Below are 23,694 nucleotides of genomic sequence, written 5' to 3'. Positions count from 1 at the left end.
GCCATTTTTTTTGCAAAACATAATCTATTAATTTTTTTGTCTTTTATCTCTCAGAGTTTCTTTGCACAACTGTGTCCATAAAATTCAAACTATACCAACAAAGTACTTTTCGCTCAATAGAACTATAAAAAACATAAAAAATCATACTAATTATGAACGAGCATAATTTAACATAAGACCAGTTTCTTGGCAACTGTTTACAAAATTATGGGTTGCATTTGAATAATTTCACGTGCATAACTAAGTTCTTGTATTTCAAATCGAGGGCTCACAAATCGATCCCGGGAACGAGGAGTATGGGGTTTATTGTGGGAGGAAGAGGAGAAGGGAAAAGGGGACGGGACGGAGGCCGTGAAAGGCGGAGAGGGAACACGAGCTGAGGGTGCACATCGGGACCGACTCGTGACGATGATGACGCACGTAGGGGGAGTTCGGAACCGGATCTCAAGCCCCAGCGTGAGCTGAAATCAATAAAACCCGGCGGATTCCGGGCGGATCCCACGATTCTCTTTAGAACGCTTCAATTTCTCTGTTTCCGGGGACCAACCATTTTTTCTTTTTTCCGTTTCCCCCACTTCTCCCCCGCGGGACAAGCCACTCAGCGAGCGGCACAAAGGAAAAAGAGAAAGGGGCAAAACCCCTCTTTCCTTCTTCTTTGCCCTTCCGCGCCTTCCCTCCCTCCCTCCCTCTCACTCTTCTCTCTCAGACTCCATCTCCACTGTGTGTTGAGTTACCTCCGTGAAACCCTAGCCCGCATTTTTACCCGGTTGCTGTTCTGCCGTTCACTTGTGATTGTTGCCCTAGCACTTCCATTTTCTTTTCGTGCTTTTAGGGCTTCCTCGTCGGGGATGGCGTTGGGGGAAGCCTGATAGTTGAACAAGTGGAAGTGGGTGGGTCAGGGTCAAGGTTTTTGCGCGCGGTCGCCGGAAGGAAGATGGCGTCGGCCGTGGAGAAGGATCTGGAGGAACAGCTCGTCGAAGCTGGGAATAAGCTCCGGAAGCCACCAGCTGAGCTCGACGAGCTTCGTTGCCTCCTCGAGGTTGGTTCCTTCTATTCTCTCTTGTTCTGCTCTTCCTCTTCCACTCCCCCTCCCTCCCTGTGTGTGTGTGTGTGTGTGTGTGTGCGTGTGGGGTACCTTGCCGTTGTTGCGGTAGGGCATGGCGTTTTGGTTTTTCTTCTGTGCTCATCCGGGAAGTCCTCGAATCTCTCTCTCTCTCTCTCTTTCTGGTACCTTGCCGTTGTTGTGGTGAGGGTTGGCGGGGTTGTTTCGTTTGTCTGTACTCCCGCGGTGAAGCCCTCGTCATCTCTCTCTCTCTCTCTCTCTCTCATAGGGTGGTATACGCATTAGGGTCCGGGTTCATTTGTTCTAGTGGATTGCAAGTTGAGACGATAAAATGGTTTAGGGTATAAGAGAGTTGCTTGCATGAATCTTTTTTCTTCTCTTTGTCAATCTACACCAAAGTTTCCAGGGTTTCTGCCGATTGGTAGGGATTAAGAGGAGGACATTTATCGAGTATTTTTTTCCTCTGTTTTGTTTTTGTAAATGCAAAATGTGTAACTGCTGGAGTATCTTGGGCGTTTACGGGATAAAAAATGAAGCCATTTCCTTGGATATATCTGAAGAGGTATAGTGAAAAAGAACATGTACACAGTGCAGAAGCTAAAATTTGAATGAGGTGGCTAAAATTTTTATTTCAGTCCTATCCGCCTTAATACTTTAAGATGCCTTGATGGTATTATTGATTTTTTTTTCTTTAATTTGGTCGAACCTCTTAAACCACTGATCACTCTATAAGAACCCTGTGATGAATGCGTCCAAACACATCTAGTGTCTTGGCTACTATATGTTTGGTTCTTGGGGACTGAAGGATTCACCCAAATTTAAAGCAAAAATGACCTAGACGCTCTTACTTCCTCATTTTACTTCTATTCAAAGCTTAGGTCATCCCTTGTTCCACAGATTTGAAAGTACTTCTTAGTTATAACTGAAGGTTTTTTCTTGAGGCACTCTTGGATACGTTTAATAAGTTTATGGCGTTTTATTTTGAATGAAGTGCGCAATAAATGTCCTTGTTTCAAAACTTTATTTCTCTAGCCCGATTAATTCCACCTAGCGGTACAAAATTGTTTTACCATAGGATTCACCGCAGTATTAATGATTACACACTAAAAGATCACGTAATTAAGGTAAAGTGGTTTGAATTTTTAAGATATGAGCTTGACCATTAATTCTTTTCAGTCTTTTCAGTGATGCTACAGTAGTACTGGCTTTGGGTTTTTTTATCCTGCCCTGGAACAGATTATGCTTACAGTTAATCAGATATGAATCTTGTCATTTTCTTCTTCTGTAAGATCTTGTCTCACATATAAACTGGCTAGTCCAAGCTAGCTTACTGATTGGACGATATTCATAATTCAGATTTCCTGTCCTCTTTTATTGTTGATTTTAATGATGTCACCTTACATTGTGTATGCCCACAATGTAAACTTGCTTTAATATCCATCTAATTTTGATGGATCAATCTTTTCTTCCATCTGTTCTTTTGTTGGGTACAGGGTAAGTAAAGAGATAGTCTCGGACCTTATTTCTTGTAGTTTGAATTGACCCTAAAATCTAAATTTGAGCTTTGTTCTATGAAATATCGTAATCTTGGTAAATGATGCTACAAATTTTGAATAAGGTAATAGGGACACGTCCCTTGGATAGTTTTCTTAACAGAATAATTTTGTCACAAATTATACTTCCACATGATTGTCAACAAATTCCACAAGCACAAAACAAGCATGTTCGTTTTTACTTATACATGCAACTTGTTAAGTATGCTTCTGAAACTTGTATGAAGAATTTAAAGTCTCTTATGAGTAAATGCTTGAACACACAGTTTGGCTTGGCTGTTGTCTATGTTGCTGGGCACGTCATTTTTTTTCATATCTGGATGGTTATTTTGTGTTAAGGAGGAGACACAGAGTCTATTTTAGTTAAACATATCACTATCACTGGAAATATGCTTACATATAGCTACTTTTTTTTTTCTGTTGTTTTTACATGAAATTGAGCTGTTGTGCTAAGTAGTTAGTGGTAATCCTATAGATCCATTTTTTTGTTGTTCACCTAAAAGTGGGTCCTGTGGTAATTTATTTTCTGATCGAGATTCTGAAGCAGTTTCTTTTTTTTTTTTCCCATTTTGTTTTTTGGTTTAATAGGTACTAGAGAACTGTTTGGGTAGAGTAGAGCAGTCACCTTCAACGTCAATGTCTACTGCACTTTGTCCATCAATGAAGTCGCTGGTCACTCCTGCACTTTTGAGGCATTCAGATAAAGATGTTAGACTTTCAGTGGCAACATGTCTTAGTGAAATCACACGAATTACTGCACCCGATGCTCCATATGATGACGAATTGATGAAGGTATGTGTGATACAATGTTATTCCAACATTTTCTGCCTGAATTTCTGTTGGTCTGTGTCAAGAATTTATAGGAATTGTTTTGTACTTTTATGTCACTTCCTTTCTCATGTGCAGGAAATATTTCAGATGATTGTGGCAACTTTTGAGGATCTGTCAGAAACAAGTACCCCTTCATTTGCTAAAAGAGTTTTGATTCTTGAAACTGTTGCAAAAGTTAGGTCATGTGTGGTAATGCTGGACCTTGAATGTGACGACCTGATTGTTGAGATGTTTCGTCATTTCTGTAAAGCTATAAGGTAATGTAATGGCATGCCTACATTGCTAATGCCAATGATATTTATTCCTTTAACACGTTCTTCACTAGTTTCACCAGATAGATTATTGAGTTGATATTTAACATACAGGAATTCTTTGTTATTCTTTTACAGAATTTTGTTTTACTCTTTTTGGTTTCTTGGGCTGTTGGACTATGTCAAAGTTAAACAAGTACCTTTTTTCTTCTAAGTAGTAGCCCAGTAAGAACCACAACTTGCATTATGTTGTCAGGCTAGGAATTGTCTGTTTGACTTCCTAATTTATAGTGAATCATGCCCATCAGAGTTCAATGCCGTGTAGGTTTTAGGTGCAGGCTTCTAACATCACTGTGGCATGGGCCGAGGGTGCTGAAAATATATGGGAGTAAAAAAAAAAATTGAACCACTTTCTACTGAACTTGGATAAAGTTCCAATCTTAGGTGTTATCTTTTTTTTCGTAAACATCTTTTTTGGGATTTGAGGTTTTTGGTAGAGATGTAAAGCTGTAAAATAACCATGGGTTTGGATATAAGGTATGGAAGAAAAGGACCGAAGCTGTGTCGTATATATATAATTATATATATATATATATATATACACACAGAGAGAGAGAGAGAGAGAGAGAGAGAGAGAGAATATCAGATATTTCTGGCAGAAAAGACGAAGACATTCTTATTGGCAAAGTCACTATATTTCATAATATCTGCCTTGGGAAAGTCATTCAAAATATGATAAGAACTGCCTCCTTTTAAAAAACCTTTTCGATGTACTTTAAATGATTTTTTAAGCTGTAAGTTTAAGTTTTTGAATTTTTATTAACATTTTTTGTAAGAAAATTTGTTAAAATTTGTCTTCTAATGATTTTTTGTGTTATTCCTTGTATGTTCTATTCTTGAATCTCTAAGAATTTCCTGAGAATAATAAAAATGGCAATTTGCGAAAACCATGCTGAGGGGCTCAAGAGAATGATGTCTTGGCTATGCATATGTGTGTGTGATCAGCACCTTTTAATATCAAAAGGAAAAACATTAGGGTTAGGATTAGGAATTATGCATATCAAAGTAAAAAAAGAAAATGCTTATGAGGTTTTCGCTTAGTAATTTATGACTTATAACAGCAGTAAATTAAAGTGAACACTGAACCAGTCTTATAAACAGCTGCCAATTAAATTTGGTGAATAGTAGTAGGACCAGCACCTGGTTGGTGCAACATGGGTGCAATCCTATGTTGACAAGGCTCCCAGGTAGTGCCTGGGTGCTAGACAGAGCCTAGTGCCTAGGCGGGCTTTGGTCAGCCTAGGCAAAAAGGCGGCCAATATATTTTTTTTTAATTTTGTTAGTTATGCTAATATGTGAAGTTATTTTGATTAACTATTACTAATATCTGAAATGTGGAGACTGGAGAGTAATAATACAACAAACATAATCAACTTAAACTATAAAAAATTTATTGTTGACTTCATTGAATATGCAAAATCAATAAGAGTTTCGCTTTACTCATTAAATGCAATCTGATACAAGAAAAAACAAAAAACTAAATCTGATCTCTAGAAGAAGGAATGTAAATCCGGAAGAAGACTTTAATCCATCTATACTTAAAGAAAGACATAATATAACAAAAAAGACTAACAGTACATAATAGTATACATATAAGTGCAGAATCTAAGTCACACGGGTGCGCCAACTATGGTGGCACACCTGCATCAGTGCAGGTGCAGCCCGACAACGGCGTCAAATGAGTTTTGGCTGTTCTAAAACGAGTTTTCATTGATGAACTTGATAAAAATAGTTTAAAAATATAGACAAATAAAATTACTAATATAATAAATAACACACACACACACACACACAGATATATATATATATGTATGTATGTACTCTCGATGCACCCGCACCCAATTTTTTGTTGGAATTTGCCGCATTCCGCACCCCACACCCTTGTGACGTAGTGCAGAACAGTAACAATACAGATAAGTACACAACCATACTAACATATACATATAACAGGTATCACAATGCTACATATTATATAACAACTAACGGTATATACATATAATAGGTTGATGCAATACTATGTAACAGATATAATGGACTGTACATAACAGTATATACATATAACACTATTGCAATACATATAGCAGGAATAACAAATTGTATTTGCACTACAATTTAACACAATAGTATATACATATAAGTTTGTAACAGGTATAATAAATTAACAATACATATAACTATATGATGTAAGTACGTAACATAACCATACTAATGTATACATATAACGGGTTTGAGGTATCATAATACTATATAATAGACTAAGTGACTAATAGTATATACAGATAACAGTATACATATAACATCATAATCATCATAACAATACATAAAAATGCGTAATCAATACAAAATAAATTACATAAGAATATATACTCAATTAAAAACTTTAATTGAAAGGGAAGGTGACTTTTCTTTTTCCCACGGACTAGGTGTGCTAGGCGCCAACACATGTCTCGTCGCCTAAGTGGTGGACTTAGGTGACGGGTGTTGATTCACGCTTAGTCCGCTCCTAGACGAGGCCTCGCCGAGGTTTTAATAACGTAGGTGCAGGATTGCAATCTTCTTCAAGAGTTATGTGGTATATGTCTTGAATCTTGATATTTGTTTCTCAAGCCTGACCCAGTCCTGATCTTTGCATCCTCAAATTTTGGTTCATATTTTTCCTCTTTTTTTTATGTTAACTTTTGGAATTTCTGTGTTTCTATGGACTTTGTATGAGTCAACCATATACGGGGAAAAAAGTTCTAAATCGAATAGTGCAGCAATATCAGAAACTATCTATCGTGTATCTGTCTGCACATTTTGACAGATGTAAATACAGAGACTTATGGTCTTATAAGTCATGCGGATACATGTGGATGCAGAAAATGCATATATGTACGGCATATGTGTGATGCGTATTGCTCTTTACTCTCATGCTTGTGTATGAGCTTGTGGGCTAGTATGTTTATAATTTATATGCTGCAGTTCCCAATAACTTGGTCTTCATCCTGTTTTCTATTTTCATGGATCTAGTCTGCCCACGTAGGCACATGGGTACTTTGGCTCTCAATCAGATTCAATTTGCCCAAGATGAAGCATTCAAGCTATGTCACATGGGTGTGGGATGCGGCAAGTTCCAAAAAAGAATTGGGTGTGGGTGCGGTGAGAGCATATAAATATATATATGTTATGTTTCTGTAACATATATATGTGTATATTTGTATTATATATATATATATATATATATGTTGTATGTTATATATATATGTAACATAAATGTATATATATTACATATATATGTTATATATGCACATATATATACAACATACTATATTATATATATAATATAGTATAACATATATCCTATACATATATATGTAATATGTATATAACGTGTGTTGTTTACTATAATAAATATATGTTATATAGCATATAAAAAAATATTCTATGCATATACACACACACACACACACACACATATATATATATATATATATATATATATATATATATATATATATATGTGTGTGTGTGTGTGTACATAACTTATATAAATATATAACATGTGTTATATATATACAGACATACATACATATGTTATTTGTTATATGAGTAATTTTATTTGTTTATATTTTTAAACCTTTTTTTTATCAAGGTTACCTTAATCTCGTACAAAATTAAAGGTTTTATTAAATAAAATAAGGGGGGGGGGAGAGAGGAAGGAAAAAAAGGAAAAGATAGGAGAAGGAAAAAAAAAACAAGAGAAAAGAAGAATGGGTGCGGTCTTAATATGTTGTGATATATCTTGATTTTGGATCCACAATCACTAAAATCAGCATTTCATAGCCATCTTAATATGTTGTGAATGTGTGCTTGATAATTTCAAAATATATCCACAAAATCTATATCTTGACATTGTTATGATATAACAATTTGTAGATTATCCTAAAAAAGTCTGTTAGTTTTCTGTTTTATAGTTTATTGTTTCTTAATTGTGTTTTTTTTTCATGTTTTAAACAAAAGTTGTCAAGAAAAATGCTTAAAAGTCTGTTTGAAGTTTTCCTGTTTTCTATATTTTTTAGAGTTCTTTTTTTCCTAAGAACATCTTAAAAACATCTCATGTGAAAACGTTGCTACTTATTTTTCTATAATGGTATTGGTGTTATTTTGTTGCAACATGAAATTATGAATATATCTCACTGTGGTCACATATCTTTTTGGTATGTTAAAAAACTTTTGATACGATAGATATTTTTGTAATAAGCCAATAATATTGGTAAATAATGCAGTATTTTGAATATGTCGCTAAAAAACAAAAGTATTGCAAACTATCCTGAGTTATTCCTGGAATTTTCTCGGACTTTCAATGTTCCTTATGTCTTTTACATGTGGGTTTCTTTTGTGTTTTCACTTTTCAGACAGTTTTTTTTACTCAGTCTTCTGTATTTTTGCAAGAAAAATACTAAAAGACTGAATTCAGTTTAAAAATATAAGATCTCTCCAACTATGTGACATGGGTACGTGTAATTTGCCTAGGTACCCATGTCGGTACGTGGTACGGCGACACGGGTATGTGGGTACGGCTGCATTTTAAAACATTTAGAATTATATTTTTAAACTTAATTTTTTCTCTAATTTTGATTTGGCCCTTCTTTTATATTTCCCTTCCACTAAGATTTTATATTTTCCTCCCATTTTTCTTATGATAAACAATGTTTTGTTTGAGATTTCTTATGAGATTATAAGTGTCAACTATTTATGTTTTTTTTCATTTTATCATTTTTGAGAATATAAAATTTGCCATACTTGTGTACCCACAATTTTTAAAATTGCCGTGTCCGAACTGGTACCACTATACCCGAACCTGTACCGTACCTGCATCCATGTGATATAGCTCCCCAATATTATTCCCAACTAAGAGCACTTTTTGGAGGGAGAAAAAACCCCAAGAAACCTTGTCCCGCAACTTCTGAGAATGGTCTGGGTAATTGATGCCCTATATCTGATAAATGGTATTGTTTTCAAGAGAACAAAAGTGATTCTTTGAAGGTATGGTTAAAGTTATCCATCTTTATGCGTGACTACGATCAATATATGTGCAGATAATGTAATTGAAACCTCCTTCTGGGATCTCTTTCTTTTTTGGCTTTGCTCACTCTTGCTGATGCTAATATCTTTAAATATTTCTTTGATGGCAAGAGTGTGTTTCTGCCAAAAATTCATCAATTTCTAATAATTTGACAGGGTTTCATAAAGCCAAGTTATTCTGTCTTCACAAGTTGTCTTCTCATAGTGGATGAATCAGTTTCCTTTTGGTTTAACACAATCAATATTTGTTTGTCTTTGTCAATGGAAGGTAATAGTGGTCACCAAGGTCACCTATAACGTTCTGGGGCTTTCAATCTTTGAGGTGGTCTGGCATGGTTTCTTAGGTGCCTGTTTTCCTGAGTTGCTAAGTTGTCCTTAGTTCCTAACTTGGATAATCATGCTTTATGTTGATATCTATAGGTGTGATCTCTTTTTATAATTATAGCTTATGCTTAGTGCCTGTTTAATTTTCAGGGAGGACCATGCTGAGTGTGTTTTTACCTCTATGGAAGCAATCATGACTGTGGTGTTGGAGGAGAGTGAAGATATTCAACTAGAGCTTATAAATGTCCTTCTAGATAAACTGAAAGTAGATAATCAGGTAATTCTCGTATTTTTTTTTAAATTTTTGAATTTCGTATTGGTGCTCCTCAGCTCAGTTCTGGTTTTGTTTCAGGAAACTCTGTCCATTGCTGGGAGGTTGGTTGAGAAAGTAATGAACAGTTGTGCTGCAAAATTGAAACCTTATCTAGTGGAAGCACTGAATTCCACTGGTGCTTCTATGAATGATTACAGTAAGATAGTTGCACAGATCTGCGAGGGACCAGCTAAGGATATACATCAGCCTGAGGTGGGTGCTTCTAACAATAATCTGAGGTGTACTTTGTTCACATCTTTTATTTACTGTAACGACTTTGAGGAGATGTCATGCAGTTCTTGTATTCGTTAAACTTCCTATATGCATCTCCTTATGCTTCCTTGTATTTTTTTCATGAATATTAAAATCTGTAGGCTTGTCAGGATACATATCACTAGTATTTGGAATATGGCTTTGAGGATAGTTTATATATTTATTATTTACTAATGTAAAAGGTTTGATGTGTTATCAGTCTTTTTTTCTGCTTGTTTTTACCTATTAGAGTTCCACGTTTTGTTGGAGCTACTAATTTGCAACATTTCATTTTTTCTTTGGAACAAGGATTAATCCTATTAAATGCTGTCTGTCTCATCTTTCTAAACTATATTAATGTATTTTCTCTGCATGAATGCACTGCATAATCCAAACATCTTGTTAAGGCGAGCATGTTCAAAATTGTCAAATTTGATAATATGTTATGGTTCTCACCAGAATGTTTTTGTGCTTGGGCCAAACGCCTGCTGGTTTGTGTATGCATTTTCTAGTGTTGACCTTGTTATGTACAGATATAAGTAAAGTGCTTTTTATCATATTTGGAAAAAATGAGAGGTGATCCATTTGAGGTTAAATTTTTGGTGTGCTGTTTGACATGAGCAATGTAGGGGATGACAGCAGAAAGAATGAGCAAAGCTAATTCTTCATTGCACCGTCAAGCCCATCTGTTGCTATCTTGTTTAGAACATGGCTTTGGATGCCTAGGCCAGAAAATTGCTTTTTGATAATTTCTTGGCAACATTCTTCTTGGTAGTTCTTTCATGTTTCCAGAAGCGGTTTTTTAAGGAAATTTTGTAAGTTATAGAGATTAAAAAGAAATAAATAATAATAGAAAAGCCTTGAAAAATAGATTTTTAGTTTTTCTGTTTTGCAAATATATAAATCAACAATCAACAAAGAAAATGCTATGCACTTCAGATTAATAGGATACTTGTTTAGCAGTGTCATATTTTGTGATGTTGGAATTATGTATTTGGAATTAAAAAAAAAGAAGGGATATCTTGTCTGTTAAGTGTGAACCCTTTTTTCTTCTTAAAGGCCAATAGTCTCTGAACATTCAAGCTTGTACTTCCTCCTATCTCAGGTTTTAACATGCCATTGTGTAAGTTAATATATTAAAAGTTGAAACCATAGGCTTCAGCAATTTTAAATAATTATGTGGAATATTTTGGAATTTGTTTTTTTCTTTTCCTTTTTGTTAAAAAGTGATGGGTGCTGAGAAATTATTTATTGTAAAGAATAATAAATACGGAAAACAGTCTTTTATGCTCTTCTGTAAGACTGATATGGCATGGTGCATATGCTTGATTTTCCATCTAACTTATTATCAGTCAATAACAGCCCACTGTAATACAGATAATAGCATCCCATATGCATATTCTGGCATTTACGTCTCCCATTTTGGGGATCATGGTGTCGTTGCACTTGTTTTTTTGGGTATAAAACATTATGGTAGCCAGGTAGGTAACAAAAACGTTTTCCCTTAAATTTGTTCAAGTTGGACCATAAGATTGTTATATTGTGAGGCTTTTTCTCTGCATGATTAAGGAGGTTGAACCAATTTCTGAACAACTATGAAAATCGAATACAAAAACCAACTCCAACATCTAGAACATTAAAAAGATGTTAGAACAATGGCAAACCTTTTAATAAGAAAAAAAAAATTGCCTAATGCAAAAAAAAAATCTCAAGTAAAAATTTAGTCAAAAAGCTTTTCTTTAAAAATTACAAGTGATGCATTAGACAACTATCTAAAACTTAGCCAATGATTTTTTCTGGGATGAACAAAGTTCTTAAAGAACGAAGCTTAGTTGGACATGGGTACAAGCTTACAAGGCGAGAAAACACTTGTTCGTGCTCAAGAGTAGAGAGAGTGTGGAACCGCTAGTCAAGAATCTCTGCTTTGTGTTGAGTCTCCCTAAGCATGATGTTATCATCTAAGGTTGTAGGATCATCTACGTGCCTGGCCATCACCTGCATCTGCGTGGCACTTTTTAAACCTTTTTATTTATTTATTTGAGAGCTGCTTGATTGAAGGCAAAGAGTTCTTTTTGCTAAAACTTTTGCCACAAATTGTGGGACCACTACCACTACCGTTGACTAAGACTAGCAAACATGGCAAAAATTTTGCCATGGCTAAACTATTATTGTAATTTTTAAAGAAAAGCTTTTGACTAAATTTTTACTTGAGATTTTTTTTTTTGCATTAGGCAAATTTTTTTTTCTTACTAAAAGGTTTGCCATTGTTCTAACATCTTTTTAATGTTCTAGATGTTGGAGTTGGTTTTTGTATTCGATTCTTTCAATTGTTTTGGTTTTTAACCTTTCTCAAGGTACCACATATATTCTTTTGAGTTGCCGATCTGATATTATTTTATATCTGAAAGTAAAAAAGCGTAAGCGTATCTTCTCTATGTTGACTGGTCGATCTGGTCACAAATTGGCCTATCTTCTCTATGTTATTTGTAAAATATCATTTTTTTTAATCTTGAGTCCTCCAGCTGTTTATAAAACATTACTCTATTTCTTTGTGTTGTCCGTATGCTAAGCTTGTGTTAAAACTTGTTTCAGAGTGTCAGTCTTTCCGTGGTTCCTAAATGTCAGGTATGTTTAATGGTGGACACCTCGAGAGGTGGCTCAGCACTAAGCAGAGTAGTTGGCATAGGATTTATGATACATGGATATGGTAGAAAAGGTACCCGTTCATGTTATAAATGGGAATGGTAAAGGGTATCTGTTCATGGTCATATCAAACACACACACACACACACACACACACACATATATATATATATATATATATATATATGTATGTATGTATGTATGTATGTATTTATGTATGTATGTATGTATACAACATTGTCTACAAACAACAAAACTAACAATATGGTTTTATAAATTACTCATGAATAAAAAATCAAATTGTTTGTTGCAGCATCCAAGTGAGGTACAAAATCTCAGGCGCAACTGATTTTTTTAAAAATAGACATCTACACATGATTATATAGACTCAGTTACATTATTATTTTATTCCTTTTATAAATTTATTAGTTGCAGCATATGTTAGTAAGCTTCAGAGGTTTTAATTACTTGTGGGCCTTTGAAACAACTTGCAGAAAGATGAGAGCAAAGCACTGGAAAATGCTGGTTCAGTAGAGAACACTCAGGTATGTACTATCTTCTTTTCTCATACTGTTGTAAGGGAACTTGTCTAATGTGATGATTGTTTCTGTTACATTTTGTTGGTCTTTTAATGTTTTGAATTCCTGAGAGTTTCCTGAAAGAGCAAATTTCTGATTCTACCTCAGGCCTGAGTGCCGTATTGGAAACATAAAAAAGAGTGGGAAAATGAAAATGGACATAAAAAATATAAGAAAAGCAAATTTATATGAAGTTGTCCCTCAGAAAGAAGAACAAAGAAACTAAAAAAAGTTTTCTTCCTTTCCTTGTTTAATGCATAGGCTGTTTAGGCGCCTTAGGCTATGGCCCATGCACTTCCATGTGGCAGGTTGCCTCTGTGCACCTTTGAAATCATGTCTCGTTAACAATAATGTAAGAATGTCCTAGATCTAGAAGATAAATATCTTGACTTCTAAGTCTAGGATAGGAGAATATCGTCTCAAGCTTATGCATTTGTGAGTGCAATGGTTCCATTAGTAGTTATTTTTCCAACTTGCAGTATCTCTCTCTTCTTGGAGCTTTCGCAAAATGAAAATTGAATTTATAATTGGTTTATTTCATCAATTCATATGTTGTTGATTCTTACCATGCATAAGGATGGTTATTACTTGTGAGATGGTTATGTTTGCGAAGAGAAGCTACATGAAACCAATTTTTTGGCTGTCAACTCCAATTTTCATCACATTCTTTATATATGTTTTTGAATACCTGAGTGGAAAGGGTAGATCTACACATGAATGCTTATATCAAAACATCAAGTTCAACGGGGAAATGATTGTGAAATGCCAATGAGTTGTTTATGTAGTTCAATTTGAGACAGGTTATTGCGGACGAGAGGCTGTGAAATCTTATACTCATGAATCCTTTCTAACTATTTATACTCTGATTTTTTTCTGTGCATTTTCCATTCGGATACAGGATTATAATGTCCTAAAGGTAGAAGATTTTTTTGGTTAATTTTAATATCTAGCCTGTCAACTGCCAGTGAGTCCTTGTTGGGATAGGTATTTGTCTTTGTTCATGATTTTCCCAGTTCTAGACTGTGAATGAAGTTCAAGGTGTTAGGTTTTTAAGCAACTACTTGTGTATCCTGCTTCTTGTGTTTTTTAGTGCAAATTATTGATGCTACATGGGTTGGTTGAGGAGTATGCCAATATTCATGGCAGCATGGTTTTTTTTCCTCGAGGTTGAAAATATTTTCTGTCAATCAGTGTTGTAAAAGACATATCATGTTGTGTCTCGATCAGGCCGACCTATACGACTTATTGCTATACACCTTCCTGTAACGTTTTGTAATGTAATGTGAACATATCATAAAGTTATTTTTTATTTTGAAAAATATAAAATTAGAAAAATAGAGAACAAATCGGAAAAGTAAGGAAAAATCATGAAAATGTATTCTATATATAAAAAAAAACTCATCACACATAATGAACAGTCATGATTCATCATCATTCATAGGCCATACTATGTTAACATGTGAAGAAAAACTTAGTAAGTATAAAATCTAAAGTGCTTTAAAGTGTTTTCCATTACATCTCAAAGAAGAATGAATTCACCAAATGAGAATTAAAAATATGCTTATTATTAATTTGATGATTATCACCAATCAATATGGGTCGGTCTCCCACACACATCTTTCTTCAAACCAACTGTATTCGATCTCGAGTCAACAAGTTATCAGTCAAATCAATGATTTTCTCTTAATAAAACCTGCAAAGATTCTCCTTCCCAAAGCTCATGGTAAGTGTTTGGAATGCGGGCAGTGATGGGTTAAAACAAAAAATCACATAAAGACGTTATACTCTTTTAAAATGCCCTAGCCCGGTATGGTATGATATGGGGTGTATCGGCCATATTATAACAATACAGCCGATGCACTACCTATTGGTAGTGTATTGTATATGTTTTTTTGACCTATACAATACATATCGTGTGATGCAGGCCTGTATCGTGCAATACTGGCACCACTGCTCACCATGTTTATTAAAATGGTCACAAGGCCTAAATTTGATATCATTTGGTGTATACTGTATACATATGTAGTAGAAATGCTAGGTTGTCCAGCTAGGATTAGAACCTTGAAAATGAGTTTCATGCAAATTGTTTCACTGGTATGCCCCACAAAGTTCTGTTAGTCTATGGTCGATGTGATCCTGCAAATGGTTCCAAGTCGGGCATATAGCACAATCGTTAATCTAAGTGTGCAACATAACTGGGTTATGTTGGAACTGTATGTCCCACCAAGTGCTGTTAGTCTAACTATTGGCATGGGTCTCTCATGAAATGGTGTTTGAATTTCTGGTGGTAATCAGTCTCTTTATCAATGGCATGCATGATAATCCAGACCTACTGATATATCATTTTGCTCTGATGTTAATGGAGCAAGTTAGTAGTTAGAACTATGAATTTTTTCTAGTCTGAATTTACTGAGAAAAAGATAACTTTTCTTTTCTTTGATATGCAGTAATATAGGAAGAATGAAATGAATAGGAATTAAGAAGTGTGATTGGAAAGATTTTGTTTCTGAAAGCCATCTTGTCTTACAAAAATGCTAATAAATTCTTTCTTTTTCTTGCAAATGCAGCTCTGTTACAAGTGCTAAATGTTGGTGTTTGTATTGTCTGTAGTCTGTCTCTCTCTCTAAAAGAGGAGATCTGAAAATTGAAAAACAGAAGTATGGGGAGGGAAAACTGGTTTAGGTTCGAAAACTAGCTACGCGTTCAGTTTATGGTAAAGAAACAATTAACCAAATTATGTGGCTTGTATATCAAGATATTGGTTTAAAAGGAAGGAAAATATGATAGAGCCCTTTATTGAAGATTGAAAGGGCAGGAAGTTCAAACACATGGTCTATCGCACAGTGGGGAACAATGCCTGAAGTCTTAACAGGTGGGATCATTGTGCTGGACACATACACATCCTTTTCATCCATAGTGCTGTGCTTCCAAGTGTCAGGGAAGTGTTTGAAGAAGAGCGGATAGGAGTTTGGGCATGCTTGTGAAACCTTATGGAGGGAGGCTAGATGGCTTCTACAGATCAGGCTTCAAGTTATATTAATGCCTTGTTAACAACAATGCTAGATCTCCGGTGCTGATAAATGTTATTTTTTAAGTTGCTTGTTTATGCAAAAGTGTGTGTAAACTGTAAAGTATGGTGTTGCCTTGAAATGCTCTACCTAGGGACCTTCTTAGGGAATCTCGTGTACAGTTGTATGTCCTGGTGTCCCATATGGTGTTTGTCTTTATTTGGTTCAGTGTAATTTCGTTTAGGAACTCTTGATTAGAAATTTCTTTCTATCCATCACCTTGTGTTCCATTTTTTCCACATGATGGTTGTTTGCAAGTGTCTAGACAGTTGAAATAGTGGTAAGTTTTTGAGTTTAGAATGAATCACTAAGTTAGATATTGATTTTATTCTCAAATGTAAACATGTCCTTTCAAAAATTGAATTTTAAAGTCTATTATTCGTTTATATTTGTAACTAAATGTGAACATATCCTAATGGAAGATCTTTCCATTTGAAGCAGTGAGTTTAAAATCTAGCTTTGTGTAGTTTTTGGTTGCCATGAGTTGTTGTTGCCAAAATAGAGCGGTGTTTGTCATCACAAAAGCCATGATCACAATATTATTGAGGTTGGACATTAAGGATCAAGTGGCCAACCAAATTAAGCTGGAAGCAATGAGACAAGGAGATCGTTTGATACAATTGTTGGCCTAGCGTGACATGTGGCTACAATGACGAGAGATAATCCAAAAAAAGTTGATGCAGAAACTGCCCATTTGTACTGTCTTGCCATGCCTCTTTTGAAGTCGGAAGCCTGGTGGACATGAATGCACAGCTGTTACATTGTTTGTTTAACATCCAAAACGGATGAACAGATAACTGGTAAAATTGGTATAATATTTGCTGGTGGACTATGTATCGACACATGAAATATAGCCTTGGTAGTTGATATTCATGTCTTCTGCCATGTGGTGGGATCTTTTGAGAAAGTTAATATGTTAATGATGTGGTTGTGTAGTAGTGTACTGTCTTTTATCAAGTGGGGAATGATTCATTTCCTAGTTCTTATGAAATCTTTTAACATCTTTTATTTAAGTTTAATTTTCTGTTGTACAGAAAGCAGTGGAAGTGGATGAGGAAAATGCTAGATGTGGGGCCGCTGAGGATGCAGAAACATCAGCAAAGTCAAAGTTGAGTAACGGATCTTTAACATCTGCTAAAGAAGATTCTTCAAAAGATGATAAGTCTCAAAAAAGAAAATCTAGCCATGTTAGCATAAAAAAAGTTGCACCAGACTCAACTGAAGTTGCTCCGGAGCATCCCGATCAGCAAGATAGTAAATCTGAAGCTATGTCTAAACATGCAACTAAAAGGACTAAGGCTCGCAAACCCAGTTTTTCAAAAAGTTCAAACAATGCATCTAATGATTCTCGAAAAATCCCAGAAGAGAAGGCTGTGGAGCAACCAAAGATCAAAAAGAGACGCATGAAGGAAAATGAACGCTTGCCATCTGAGGGTCCATCAGTGAAAGAGACAAAAGCAGCTGCAGAATCTGGAAAAGAGACAAGTGTTACAACTATGCATTCCCCAACACAAAACGATGCAGGCCCTCGTAAAAAAGTTCGTGGAAAATCTGCTCAGAAGGAAGATGCCAAAGCTGAATCTGAAATGCCAACTTTGCCTAGGCAAGATGTAGGTACTTTATCTGGTGATAGTAGCAAAGAACAGTCATCAGACGTGAAAGTTAGTAAGTCTGAAAAAGAACTGGAGCGCAGGAAAAGTTCTGAAGTTAAATCATCACAGCGTTCATCAAAGAAAGCTGACAGTCTAAATGATGATGAGGGAACCTCCACAAAAAAACGTCGTGGGAGAAAGAGCAAGGATCTAAAAGAGAAGGTTGACGATCACCGGAGAACTGGTGATTCTAGCAATAAGGTTGCTTCAAATTAATTTTCTGTATGATGTTTTCTATATTTGGTAGACATGGCTCCTCACCTTGTTTCATAATTCATTGCTGATATTGTTCAGAAATCATCTGTTGGGAAGAAATCTGCAGATGTCACACCTAAGGATGGGAAGATACATGCTAAGGGTTCCTCTGTAAAGAAGGCCTCTGGAAGAAAAAGAGATGAGGTATCTCTTTCAAGAAAGACCACTTTTATTACCCTCAAATATGGTTAGCGTACAATTCATTTCATGTACCTTAAAGGGTACAATTTAACTAGTATACATTTTTGAGGTAATTATGTCTTTGGTGGGGTTGGTCATCTGAGCAAAGTTATTATGTTTTAGTTACCGTGTCACAAATTGCTTAACTTAAATTCGCTGTATTCACACTTTTCAACAAGATTTTGTTTGACATATTGATGACTTTCCCATCTTTATACTTTGTCAATAATATATAGCTACTTGTTCCTGCAAGGATAAGCAAATACTATCCAATAAGAGATGCTTTGGTATTCTTGTTTCAATGTGCATTTTTCTATCACCTTCCTGATTATCTTTCTTTTTCAATGAAAATAGAGCTACATCTGTGCCTAATTTCTTTCAAATTCTTTTGTTTCTGTTATCCATTATCAACTATGAAGTGCTTTGAATTTCTAAAATTTATAGCATGCCAAACAAATTGATAAATGTCAAGGTGCTTTGAACTTATCGAAGGTTGTTTGTATGCCTAATCATTCTCAACCCAATAGCTTCATCGGTTGTTGTTTGTCTTTTAAGGATAATCAGATACTTGATATATTGATTGCCATGAATTATAATCCTGGGATGCCACATTAATTTATAGAGAAACTGTGGGCTTTCTTGTGGAATACTGCATTTATATATTTTCAGCGCGTTGCTCACCTGTCTAAGAATTTGCACAAGCCAGATATGTAATGAATAAAAATTTGGAGAGGATTTTTTTTTAACTAATTCAAGGTATATGAAGCTTTTGATAGTTTAAATCCTTTCTGATCAATGGACAGTTTAGGAGTGGCATCCCTATAAACAACCTAGTTTTTTTTTAGAAGGATACTGCCATAAGAAATCGGGTTTAGCTTTTATGCTGAGTTATAGTGTCTAGTGCATCTTGCATGTGGAGTGTTTTAATACCCAAGCAATCTAGTGGGATTCTTCAAAGAAAATGTTGTCCAATATCTAAAAATGTGCCTAGACACTGGCAGTACCGTAGACACCTACACTGAGACATCTTATTCTTTTCAAATTTTTAACACTTATTTTTGTGTGTTCTATAATCTAGTACATTCATTGAGGTGTACGCCTAAACTGAGGCATCTAGACAGTTCAAACAAAAAAGTATTATTTTTAACTCCTTTTTTGTTTGCTCTACGTTCTATATATTGGTCCAGGTTTAGGTTTTTCAAAGCCTCAAGTTTGCCTCTTTTTTCCTTTTTTCCCTCTTCATATTTTCCCTCTTGTTTCTGCTGAACAGGACTGCGCAGGCGTTGCTAAGTACCAGTAAGGCCTCACCTAGGCTTTTTTGTGGGGTCTGTCATCTAGCTTGTTTAGCATGTTTATTCACATTGGCAAGTAACAGCCGACTTCCATGTTGCATTTAGAATGTTTCCTTGTTGTGTTTGGTCGACTATGGTCTAATCACAGTAGCATTATTTCACTAAATTGTCATCTTCTCATGGGAATGCCTACACCTAGTCTTATTTTACACTCCAGAGTTCTGGTACTTTGGAGTAACTGCTGCCTAGAATGAAGATGTCACTGGATGTACTTTTGTTTTGTCCTCAGGTTTATTCTTTTTTGCTAAGTTAAATTTGCAAATGTTCGTTTGTATGAATTGATAGTGACCAAATTTTTGGTACTTGCTCCCACAACTATAATTTTGGTAGGATTTGTTAGATCTACACCTGTCAATCTGAAGTAGGATATATGGAAAAAATGCAGCAGTATGAGTTGCATAAAATGCTCTAGGTCAACTTTGAGCGTTGTGCAAGAGGAGGGGAGAGGTCTCTCTCTCTCCCCATTCTCTCTCCTCTTTTTCTCTTTGAAAACTTGTAGATCACCTTTATCCTTTACAGATCCAGTATTGCTATGTAAATTGCCAGCCTTGAACATTCTATTGCAACTCTAGCTCTTCATGTTTACAGATTTAGGATTGTGTATGGTTTCGTGAATATTGATAATCATTACATGTGGTACTTCTCATGTTTAAGCTTTCTTATGATTTCATTCTCAATAATGTCGCAATAGTAGTCCAAGAGGTTTGTTCATTTTTGACACACTGCTTTATATTTATTCAAGTTTTTAAGTTATTATAGAAACTTATTTATAGATGTTTTTGCTAGTAGGTGTTCAGATGTATATGTGAAGTGGGTTAAGATCTTTCCATGAATTAGCAAATCAAATTACAAAGAAACATAGTTTGATGCAAGATGTGTCCTAACTCCCAATTGTATGATGGAAGATGAACAACAATATTTCTTTTCTGCTGTATGTTTTACTGTGCTTTTTCCTCAAGTAGGAACTAATTACATCAATGAGATACCATTTTCATCAAGTGACCATCATGTACATTATTTTAATGCATTTAAGAATGAGCCACCTTTTGACTTTGTCAAATGGCACATTTGGCTACCATAGTGACTTTGGTGATTGTATGAAATTTCTGTGTTGCATTAAATTATTTCAATGGTGAGCAGATTTGAAGAGTGCTCATCCTTTTGGTTGCTGTGTTGCTATTTCAGGCTTCGGGCTCCACAGGCCGTGCGATTTCTTATGATGAAAGTCTTGTTGGATCTAAAATTAAAGTTTGGTGGCCACTTGACAAAATGTAAGAGACACCTTTTGGTTATCATCTGATATTTCCTGTAAACATGGTTGTCGACATTGATTACTGATATTATTTTTCCAGAATTCCGATCACTATTTAAAAAACGTCACTGATATGAACTTAGATTTCTTAATTATTTGAACTCCCTGCAATTAGTTTCCTGAATATTTGTGAGGTTGCTGGACGAATTGAAAATGCACAAATGCAGAAATGAAATTCTAATGTTGTAATCTTTCATTATTATGTGGTGATTTGAGTTTCTGGTTAAATTAAAAAATTGCAATTCTGTTTTTTTGCCACTACTCACGAAGTGGATGCTAGCTTCACACTCCCTAAATATAAGTGATGATGTAGAGTCCATTTTTTTTTTGTGTGTGTGTGTATTTGTTTTTGCTCCTGTTGAACACTAGTCATGGGGTTCGTGAATTTTGTGGTTGTGAATGTTAATCTGTAAGTGATGAAATAATTATTCATCCGAAGAAGTGGTGAAATGGTTTATTAAAATTTTATTTGCGGATTCGAGCAGCTTGATGTTTTCATGCCTGGACGAGCTTTATCTGCTTGATGAAGTATATATTTTTTGGTTGATTATACCGTGTTTAAAAAATTACCTTTTTTGTCGAGTAGATTTTTTTATTATTTAACACATGTTTTTTATGTGCTCCTTTTGTTCAGGTTTTATGAGGGTTCTGTTGTGTCATATGACCCAAGCAAGAAGAAACATAAAGTAAGGAGAATCTGTCCTTTGATTTTTGTTTTGCAAGTTTTGTAATTTTATACAATCATTATGGAACAATTTTGTTCTTGTGTAGGTGTCCTACGCTGATGGTGATCAAGAGGAGTTGCTGCTGTCTAAAGAGCGCTGGACGTTTGTCCAAGCTGAGGAAAAGGAGGTGGTAAGTCTAAGATCGGTGTTATTTTGGTTTCCTTGTGTTTCAGCTGTTGCTAATCTTATTATGACCATTGATAGGGCCATTCAGCAAGTGATGATAGTGATGATGCTTTGGCTGTCACGTAAGTCAATCCTTCAATTTTTCTGGGTTTTGATTGATGTTGATCAATTTCCTTTGATCCTTTGATAAGCATTTTTGCGAATTTCTCGGATAATGATGCATGTTTTCTGTAGTGTGCATTAATTGATTGCCACTTATATTAGATATTTTAGGAAACTGCTCATTATCCAAGTCATCCATTTTTGAGGGCATGCTTTACTAATTTGGGTTAGAAGGGTTGGATTATACAAGCCATTCACTTTGTCTATATTTCGGTTAGAAGGTTTAAGCATATAGCTGAGTCATGGTGGAAAATAAACATATAATTGGTCTCCTTTCATTTGCCAAAAAATTATTTCTAAGTGATATATGGGCGTACAGCTTAAGCACTATCACTTGCAAAGCTAGTAGTATTTAAGTAATCCCAGTTACAAAGCTGGTATCGTGGTTTAACCTTGTCTCCTGTCGGTACTGACGGTGAAATCAAAAGGACATGGATCATCAAGGAAGGGAAAGGGTACTCCGTTTTATGAGTATATATTCATGCTGTGTTGTTTAAGGTTATTGGTTTTCTGTTCTCGTTTTTACCCCATAGGCCCCCTCCAAAGAAGAAAATGAGAACTTCAGAATCATCTAGCAGAGGCAAACAAGTGAAGGTTGAAACCCCACTTAGGAAAAGGTCGGTTGGTTGGTTTTCCTCTTTTATTGGCCATTATGGCAAAGATTCGATGCTGAAGCGCCCCCATGCTGAACAGGAAGGACACCCCAGCGATGAAGTCAAGAGGCAGCACCTCTAAATCCGCCACCAAGTCGCAACCAAATGGCTCGTCTGTGAGGGGGAAATCCGGTTCAGGGAAGGCACAGCAGGGAAGTGATATTAAGGGCAAGAACCGGCAGCGAAGATCGAGAGGCTGATTCACATCCGGAGTAATCATTGCATTTCGAAGCTGGCATCTCGCAACAACCATTCACGTTTTTTGTGCTGGTCCGTAGCTCCCAACGAAGTATACAATTCCTCAAGTGTAATGTATTTTGCAACACCCATGTGATGAAGGGAAACCTAATATAATGCCATTTACTCGGTCATCAGGGAAATTTTTGTGGGGCTGTGTTTCTCGGAGAAACACAATTGCACTTGGGAGGTGAATGGCATGCTGATGTTCTTGGTAATTTGTCAAATAGATAGAGCCTTTACTTGATGGATAACCTTTTTCTTCCACAACATGCCATGTCTTGTAACAATCAATTCTGTTGTTTAGCTATGTTGTGCTTTATGTTTTTTTTTTCCTACTTTATCGTGCCCTCTTCATGTTTGGAGAATTGGTAAGACAACGATGGTGGCCTATCCCGAAAGGAGGTTTTCGTATCTACTCTGCCTTGTCGGGTGGGGTGTAGTTCTCCGGATGTCTGATGATCGGCAAGACTTCCTTTTGAGAGTTTTATTCAAGAACTAGCTCCTTGAAGCTGGCTTGCTTGTTGGATATTCAGTTGCAGTGGTCCGGTTGGCCTTGGTTAGAGATTAGTGGTTTTGTCTTTTGCTTTGAAAGAGAAAGATGGGATATTTTATTTGAATCACAGAAGATGTTACTTCCAGCTGTTAATTTTTAATCGCCAAGTGTTCTTGCTGATCCTTCTGAGAGTAATGAAAAAATGTCGAGTATATTACAACCGAACACCAAGGACTGAGCCAGTTAGTCTCTAATGACCTGCTAACAGAGCAGGGCGATAACCACGCAAGTCGATCATTTCAAGTGTTGACCGTTATCACTAGACCATGCATGTCATTGACAATGCTGTGATGCCTTGCTTGCAAAAAAATCTGCGGCCATCGCTTCCATCTTGTTTTTATACCTTTCTTCTTCAGCCGGGCTCTCTTCCGAATTTCTTGCACAAGATCTGTGAAAATTTTTACCTCCATCACTCTGCACTCCTCACCTTCTCACAGTAAATCTGCATAAACTTCAACTCTAAAAGTACCGACTTTGGTAGTGG

At 35.7% G+C, this 23,694-nt stretch overlaps 1 protein-coding gene across 2 annotated transcripts; it reads left to right on the top strand.

Annotated features, from left to right (window-relative positions):
- The first annotated feature begins 531 nt into the window (after positions 1 to 531).
- LOC116252667 (sister chromatid cohesion protein PDS5 homolog C) lies at positions 532 to 22,976 on the top strand. 2 transcript variants are annotated; one of them, XM_050077324.1, is made up of 14 exons: positions 532 to 1,039; positions 3,205 to 3,408; positions 3,523 to 3,704; positions 9,297 to 9,423; positions 9,499 to 9,672; positions 12,849 to 12,899; positions 17,035 to 17,853; positions 17,947 to 18,051; positions 20,625 to 20,710; positions 21,386 to 21,437; positions 21,523 to 21,603; positions 21,681 to 21,724; positions 22,298 to 22,381; positions 22,458 to 22,976. In XM_050077324.1, exons 1-14 carry the CDS (start codon positions 935 to 937, stop codon positions 22,615 to 22,617), a joined length of 2,274 nt encoding a protein of 757 aa, XP_049933281.1. In that variant the 5' UTR covers positions 532 to 934; the 3' UTR covers positions 22,618 to 22,976. The 2 variants fall into 2 exon arrangements, with proteins under 2 accessions (XP_049933281.1, XP_031482951.1); XM_031627091.2 differs by having other exon boundaries at positions 534 to 1,039; positions 21,523 to 21,606.
- The last annotated feature ends 718 nt before the right edge of the window (positions 22,977 to 23,694 follow it).

This window comes from Nymphaea colorata, chromosome 4 (assembly GCF_008831285.2).
Source record: "Nymphaea colorata isolate Beijing-Zhang1983 chromosome 4, ASM883128v2, whole genome shotgun sequence".
Taxonomy (NCBI): domain Eukaryota; kingdom Viridiplantae; phylum Streptophyta; class Magnoliopsida; order Nymphaeales; family Nymphaeaceae; genus Nymphaea; species Nymphaea colorata.
Note: the sequence above shows the minus strand (reverse complement) of the source record. Positions and strands in the feature narration are given on the sequence as shown.

What these genes read in the sequence shown, in the direction of transcription:
- LOC116252667 (XM_031627091.2), top strand. Translation starts at nt 935, where the DNA reads ATGGCGTCGGCCGTGGAGAAGGATCTGGAGGAACAGCTCGTCGAAGCT. An exon ending in AACTGAAAGTAGATAATCAG is followed by an intron (nt 9,424 to 9,498) that starts GTAATTCTCGTA and finishes GTTTTGTTTCAG; the next exon opens with GAAACTCTGTCCATTGCTGG. An exon ending in AAGCTGAGGAAAAGGAGGTG is followed by an intron (nt 21,607 to 21,680) that starts GTAAGTCTAAGA and finishes GACCATTGATAG; the next exon opens with GGCCATTCAGCAAGTGATGA.